At 47.1% G+C, this 7,723-nt stretch overlaps 1 protein-coding gene across 1 annotated transcript; it reads right to left on the bottom strand.

Moving 5' to 3' along the window:
• Window positions 1-743: 743 nt before the first annotated feature.
• On the bottom strand, window positions 744-5,813 carry LOC125960850 (uncharacterized; the record flags this gene model as incomplete). Its single annotated transcript, XM_049696136.1, is given in 1 exon segment — window positions 744-5,813. A coding segment is annotated over 1 exon segment (5,070 nt), but the record flags the coding sequence as incomplete, so codon positions are not given.
• Between the last annotated feature and the right edge of the window lie 1,910 nt (window positions 5,814-7,723).

Below are 7,723 nucleotides of genomic sequence, written 5' to 3'. Positions count from 1 at the left end.
TTGGGGGTAACGGGGGGGGCCAAGTACAGGGTTTGGGCCTATCGACACAGGAGCGGGAGTCTCAATTTTTAGCTTAAGGGTCATCAATATTCCCAAATCATATCCATTCTTGTAAAATCTAATGCCCCATGAATGGCCATTTATCCATTCTTTATCCCTTTTTCCAGGATTACTAAAGGAAATTTTGAGGGGCTGGCACCATCCTGAACATTCAGGGGCGACGGGTTGGGGACCCCTATAAGAAGTATGAGTATAGTTGGCTGTTACTGTAATAAAATCCCAAGTTGAGGTGGGTCTCCAATAAGTATCTCCTGTGGTTTCACATCCCCAGTTTTGGCAATAAAAATTTTCAGTTCCCCCACATTTATAATTCAGGGATCGGGGGCGATGGAACCCGGGGCATACATAGAAGGAGAGGGTTCTGAGCCAACTTCTTCGGACCTGATTTTTACAACCCTCTCCAGAGTAATCAGCTCTAGTTAGAAGTTCGGACGGAGCATTATGCTGATCATAATAACCCTCTAGATCCCAATAGGGAGCTCCTATGGCCAGTTTACAGACATCAGGAAAAAGGTCTGGCCACCAGGTCCAGGGAGGTGCAGTATGGCTAATGGACCAAGTTACACCTCCAGTTTGAGAAATTACCTGCCAAGTTAGACGTTGGGGCAGGTGAGGGCTAAAATCACTTACAGTCAATAAAGGCAGTAAAATCAAAATTATAAGTCTTAGGTTCGTAGAAGCTTGAGTTTGAGCGGGTTGTCGGTTCTTTGGGCCCACCATCCTGATGATGCCGTCGCTGGTGCAGCTTTCACGTGTGAAGCATGAATCCAGGCAGCGATGCCGTCCACTTTTATGGCCGTTGGGGTGGTGAGGAGGACGGTGTATGGTCCTTTCCATCGAGGTTCCAACGTCTGGGTTCGATGCCGACGGACGTACACGGAGTCTCCGACTTGGAAAAGATGAGTTTCTCCTGGTGTTCCCGGTTGGTAGGCCTCGGCGAGTTGGGACCATATCTCCTTTTGGACCAGTTGGAGTCCCAATAGCCTAGCATACAAGTCAGTGTTATTTTGACAGTCTGGTTTTATTTCTTCTCCTAAGGTGAGAAGGGGAGGTGGGGCCCCGTATAGCACCTCAAAAGGAGTAAGATGGTACCGGGAAGGTGTATTCCTAACCCGGAACAGGGCTAAAGGAAGGAGCACCGTCCAATCTGTACTGCCAGTCTCCAAGGACAATTTAGTTAGGGTCTCTTTTAGAGTTCTATTCATTCTTTCTACCTGACCTGAACTCTGGGGTCTATATGCACAATGTAATTTCCAATCAGTCCCCAAATATCTGGCCACATCCTGACTTACCTGGGCGACGAAGGCCGGACCATTGTCGGACCCTATTACCTTTGGTGCCCCAAATCGAGGAAAAATTTCTTCTAGGATCTTTTTGGCTACCACAGCAGCTGTTTCTTTCTTCGTTGGGAAGGCTTCTATCCATCCTGAAAAAGTATCTATAAAAACCAGGAGGTATTTATTACCGTACCTTCCAGGACGTACTTCGGTAAAGTCCACCTCCCAGTAAGTTCCTGGGTGGTCTCCCCTGAGCCTTTTTCCAGTTTCAAGTTTTCCCCTGTGAGCATTTACCTGTTGACATGGAACACATTCCTGTACAATTTGTTCAGCTAATTTTGTCAATCCAGGGGTTCCGTACCCGGTTTTATGTAACAGGGATATCATTTTTTTAGTCCCCAGGTGTGTCCATCTATGAATCTGTGGTAACATGGATTCTGCTTGCTGAGGGGACAAAGATCCTTTGGTTGTGGTCGGGATGATTTCCTCGTCGCTGCCTGGTTTTTCAGGAACTTTATCTGACAGTCCTAAAATGACTTCTCCCGATGCCATTTCTCGGGCCACCTTGTCAGCCATATTATTACCCCTAGTTATTGGGGTATTGTCTTTCTGGTGTCCAGGGCAGTGAATGATGCTAACTTTAGTGGGAAGCATAAGTGCAACCAATAGAGCCACAATTTCGTCTTTGTTTTTAATTTCTCTGCCACTTGAGGTTAGCAACCCTCTCTGTTGGTAGATGGTACCGTGGATATGAGCGGTAGCAAATGCATATCTACTGTCCGTGTAGATGTTTACCTTTTTATTCTCTGCCATCTCCAGTGCCCTTGTCATGGCAATTAATTCAGCTCGTTGGGCTGAGGTCCCTTGTGGTAGCGCAGCTGCCCAGATGACTTGTTTTCCGTCTACCACGGCTGCCCCAGCCCGACGCTTACCTCCTTCCAGGAAACTGCTCCCATCAGTAAACCAAGTAAAATCAGCATCAGGAAGGGGTAGGTCCGTCAGATCTGGTCTACTACCGTGTGCTGCAGCCAACACTTCCTGACAATCATGGATGATGGTGGAGCCTTCTAAATCGGGATCAGGTAGCAAGGTAGCTGGATTGAGTCCTGTGGCTGGAGCAAACTTGATGCGATCTGAGTTTAGCAACAGGGTTTGGTAATGGGTCATCCTGGCATTAGTTAGCCACCTATCCGGTGGTTGACGGATTACATTCTCCAGGGCATGAGGAGCTGTTATCGTTAGATTTTGTCCTAAAGTTAGTTTGTCAGCATCTTTGACCAGAACGGCTACTGCAGCGATTATCTTTAAACAGGTGGGCCATCCTGATACCACAGGGTCCATTTTTTTTGACAAATAAGCAACTGGGCGATTCCAGGGACCCAATTTCTGAGTCAATACTCCTTTTGCAATGCCCTTATTTTCGGCCACATATAAATGAAAAGGTTTGGTTACATCTGGCAGTCCTAGGGCTGGAGCTGAAAGTAAAGCTCGTTTGATTTGGTCAAAAGCCCGTTGTTCCTTATCGCCCCAAACGAAAGGAGTGCTGTTTTTGGTTAGGGGGCACAATGGGGCTGTCAGCTTGGCAAACCCTGGAATCCATAGTCTACAGAATCCGGCCATCCCCCAAAATTCTCTAACCTGCCTGGCGTTTTTGGGAGCCGGAATTTGGGCCACCGTATCCTTTCTGCTCTCCGTGAGCCATCTTTGTCCCCCTTTTAACAGGTACCCCAGGTAACTGACCTGTTGTTGGCATATTTGTGCTTTCTTGGCTGAAGCTCTATATCCCAGGGTTCTGAGCTCTGTTAACAGTTTTTCAGTTCCCTTGATACAATCTTCCTGGGTTTCAGCAGCTAATAAGATGTCATCAACATATTGAAGTAGCGTTACCTGTGGATTTGATTCTCTATATAACGCTAAGTCCTGATGAAGAGCTTCATCGAAGATGGTAGGGGAGTTCTTAAATTCCTGAGGTAAACAAGTCCATGTCAGTTGGCCAGATATTCCTGATGCTGGGTCCTTCCATTCGAAGGCAAAGTAAGGCTGGCTGAGGGGAGAAAGTCTTAGACAGAAAAAAGCATCTTTAAGGTCCAAAACAGTATACCATGTATGTTGGGGCGGAAGAGTGCTTAAGAGATTATAAGGATTTGGTACTGTGGGGTGGAGGTCCGCCACTCGTTTATTTACCTCACGCAGGTCTTGCACTGGTTGGTAATCATTAGTTCCCGGTTTCTTAACTGGCAAAAGAGGGGTATTCCACGTGGATTGACATCTTACCAGAATGCCCAATTCCAGCAACCTCTGTATGTGAGGACGGATGCCGTCTTTGGCTTCCTTACTCATGGGGTATTGACGAACCGTTATTGGGGTGGCAGTTGCCTTGAGTTCCACTAGTACTGGGGGCCGATTTTTAGCCATCCCCATACCAGCGGTTTCTGTCCAGGCTTGCGGGAACCGAGTTACCCAATCTGTGACATTAACCCGTAGAGATGAAGGTTTTTCATATAATTTATATTCATCTTCCAATCTCATAGTCAATATTTGGAGTAATCTTCCCTTATTGTCAGTTATGGTGGGACCTTCTGGTTGGAAGTGAATTTGAGCCCCCACTTTGGAGAGCAAGTCTCTTCCCAGCAAAGGATAGGGGCATTCCGGAATAATCAAAAATGAATGGGTTACTCGTCCAATCCCAAGATCTACTGTCCTTCGTGTGGTCCATGAATATTGTTTATTCCCAGTGGCTCCTTGTACCCATGACCTTTTAGCTGAGATAGGACCTTTTGAGTGGAGAAGGACGGAGTGCTGGGCTCCAGTATCCACCAAAAATTGAACAGGTTCCCCCTCCACTTTAAGAGTTACCTGGGGCTCGGGGAGAGGGTTCGAGCCCTGACTTTCCTAGTCTTCTTCTTCCAATGTTAAGATTTTGTTTCTGGTTGGCCTTCCTCCATTCTTTTTCTTAGGGCATTCTCTCGCCCAATGTCCTTTTTCTTTACAGTAGGCACATTGGTCCTTGTCTAATGGCCGCCTTCTGTCTGCCGTTCGCCCTTCCTGCCTATTTCTATCCCCTATATTTCTTCCTCCAACCACAGTGGCCAGTATCTTACTTAAATTCCTCTCCTGTCTCTTATCCCGTCTTATTTCACGGGCTTCCTGCTCTTTCTGCTTTCTTTCTTCCTTCTCTTCCTCTGTTTCTCTTTTGTTATATACTTTATCTGCCTCTTTTACTAACTCCTGAAGCGAAAATCCCTGCAAGCCATCTAGCCTCTGTAATTTTTTTTTAATATCAGGGGCCGCTTGATCTATGAAAGCCATTGCTATAGTAGCCCTATGTTCCTCCGAAGTTGGATCATAAGGGGTAAAGCGTCTAAAGGCTTCCATTAAACGTTCCAGGAACACAGTTGGTGATTCCTGGGGCCCCTGAGTGACTTCCCTTACCTTAGCCAAATTAGTGGGCCGTCTGGCTGCTCCATGGAGACCCACCACCAGAGCCTGGCGATACATTTTCAGGCGCTCCCTACCTTCCGGGGCATTGAAATCCCAGTTTGGCCTGACGAGTGGGAAACCAACATCAATCTCGTTAGGCAGCTGGGTAGGTTGCCCATTGGCACCTAATACATTTTTTCTGGCTTCTAAAAGAACCCGTTGCCTCTCCTCAGTCGTTAGGAGAGTCTGAAGCAGCAGCTGACAATCATCCCATGTGGGCTGGTGGGAGAAAACAAGAGATTCTATTAAAGCGGTAAGGGCCTGTGGATTTTCGGAAAAAGTTGGGTTATGCATTTTCCAATTATAAAGATCTGCAGAGGAAAAGGGCCAATATTGGAGAGGTCTATTCCCTTGGCCATCGGGGGGGCCATATTCTCTAAGAGGTAGGGCAGTGGAGTCCGGGGAGATAGCCCTCCGGCTCCTAGTGCCCGCTGAGGGACCCCTTTCTTCTTCCATCATGGATGGTCCCCTTGGTGCTGAGGGCAGTGGAGCTGGGGGTCCTCTAGGTGGTAGGGGGTTTGGGGCCGGAGGATAAGGGGGTGGGGAATCCAAAAGAAGCAAATCGGACTGCGGGTCAGGATAAATCGCTTTCGGTGGATCTGGGGCGCCGGGTAGCTTTTCCGTGTTGGGGTTTTTCTTTAGGGCTAATATCTCTGACGCTGCTGATGTGTGCGCGGACGTGCCTGTTGAGGAAACAAAGGGCCGGACCCACGGAGGTGGGGAGAGAATTAAATCTTCCCAGACCAAGACGTATGGTACTTGGTCTGGATGTCCGTGGGGTCCTATATTAAATATCTTAGACTTCAGCAGCCTAATCTTGTCTAATGAATAGGATCCTTCAGGGGGCCATCCTATCTGAAATGTTGGCCATTCAGAGGCACACAAAGTCTGCCACTTTCCTTTCTTTACCTCTACCGAAAAATTATGGGCTCTGGCCCGAACTTCGGTCCAATGGCTTAGGGTAAGGGAAAGAGGAGTCGTCATACTTTGTCCCATTGTCGTCCGTCAGAGAAGAAGAATAGACCACAATACAGAAACAGTTAAAACTCCACGAAACACATATACGTATGGGCCGCCGCGAGCTCGCTTCAAAACCGAAACCTCTTCAGATGGCAGTTATCACAAAGGGAACTGCCGAAACCGAGTGAAGGGGAGACAGAGTTTGCCTCTCCTTCCAGATGAGCCACCAGGGCGTCCCCTAGGGCTCATGGACGCCGGCTATTAGCACGTCTGCCTAGCCAGAGGTCCGATACAGATTCCATAATAAGCCGATTCTTACAGCTTTCCTCCGATAATGGCCCACAAAGAACAAGGGACAAACAGACAATCAAGCTCGAGCTTACCTGGTACCTCCAACTCCCGATGTTCTTGTGGTCCGGGGCGAGTGGAATCCCGGACGAGCCCCCAAATGTTAGACCTTCGCGGTCTCCTAGGAGTTTCGACTCGCCCAGGAAACAACAAGAGTCGGAAGCCGATGCAAAACGCAAGAGGTTTATTGAAGGCCGGTGCACCGGGGTTCCTTGGTCCTCACGCAGGAGGTCGAAGAAGGAACCCCCCCAGGGCGTGAACATGCATTTTTATAGGTCTCAACTTCCTGTTATGCAAAGTGTGGATTCAATTGTGATTTTTAATGATAGGTTCTTAGCTTCTGTTCGGACCAGAGAGGGAACCTGTCCCAGGCTTCCTGATTGGTTCTTTGACAGATACCTTTTTTACATTTTGTTTATCTCCCTCCTTCTCGGAAGGGGGCCGGACATCCTGGAAATTCACCCATTGTCTAAGAAGCCCCTATTGTCTGGAGAGTTCTTAATCATTAGCTGGAACAATGTCCCTCGAGTCCCACATTTCCCCCTTTTTCTTGTGACTATTGATTCCAATCATGGAATTTCAATCTTCTGTTCGTAAACTTTGGTACTGTTGTCTTAGCATTAGAACTTGTACAGTACTGATACGTTCTCTAATAAATGCTATCAAGCGATTTAGAATACATGGTCCAAAAGTTAAAATCAACAATAAAACAATAAGAGGTCCCAACAGAGTAGAGATTAAGGTGGTAAACCAGGGGGATTTATCAAACCATGATTGAAACCATCCTTTTTCGTTTTCTCTCTCCCTTTGCCTTTTATCTAAGCGTTCCCTGAGTTTATCCATGGTTTTGGTAATGGTTCCTGAATGATCAATATAAAAGCAACATTCTTCTTTTAGAGCGGCGCATAATCCCCCTTCCTTAAGAAACAGCAAATCTAGGCCTCTTCTATTCTGCAACACCACTTCTGAAAGTGAGGTGAGTGATTCCTTTAGTTGAGTTATGGAACTTTCTAATGCTCGAAGGTCGATGTCTACAGCCTGTCTTAAACTTGCATAATACTGGGGTTGTTGTATGAGGGCTGTGGTTCCTGTTCCTATCCCAGCAGTTATTCCTAGTCCTAGGAGCATGGCCAACGTGAGGGTTATCTTTTTCTTTTTTCTTCCCTCGTATTCATCCAGAAAGGACGAATCTGAATGATAGATAAGTCTAGGAACTAATTGCACTAGTACACAAAAATCAGCTGAAGTGTTGAGAACTTCTAGAGAAACGCAAGGGGTTAGCCCCGTGTTACATGCCCACCATCCATCTTGGGGAGGTACAAGATATCCTGAGCCTGAAGGGAGGCTAAAATCATGACAAAGGTGTCGATGGGACTGGGGAGGTGTTCCTACACAAGTACCATTTCCAAAAACCGAAGACAGAGTTAATTTACTGTTCCCTTCCTGTTTCCATCGACAATGGTCCGGGGAGCTGACATTAGTATAATTAGAACTATATCCTATAGCATCATAATAAGGGGGAGGGGCAGCATAACAGAGCCAACATGATTTTGTAGCCTCCGGGTTTGTAGCATTAAGGACCGTAAAAGCTGCCTGCA

The sequence above is a fragment of the Orcinus orca genome, chromosome 13 (genome assembly GCF_937001465.1).
Source record: "Orcinus orca chromosome 13, mOrcOrc1.1, whole genome shotgun sequence".
In the NCBI taxonomy this organism is placed as follows: Eukaryota; Metazoa; Chordata; class Mammalia; order Artiodactyla; family Delphinidae; genus Orcinus; species Orcinus orca.
This window is presented reverse-complemented; position numbering and strand designations above follow the sequence as displayed.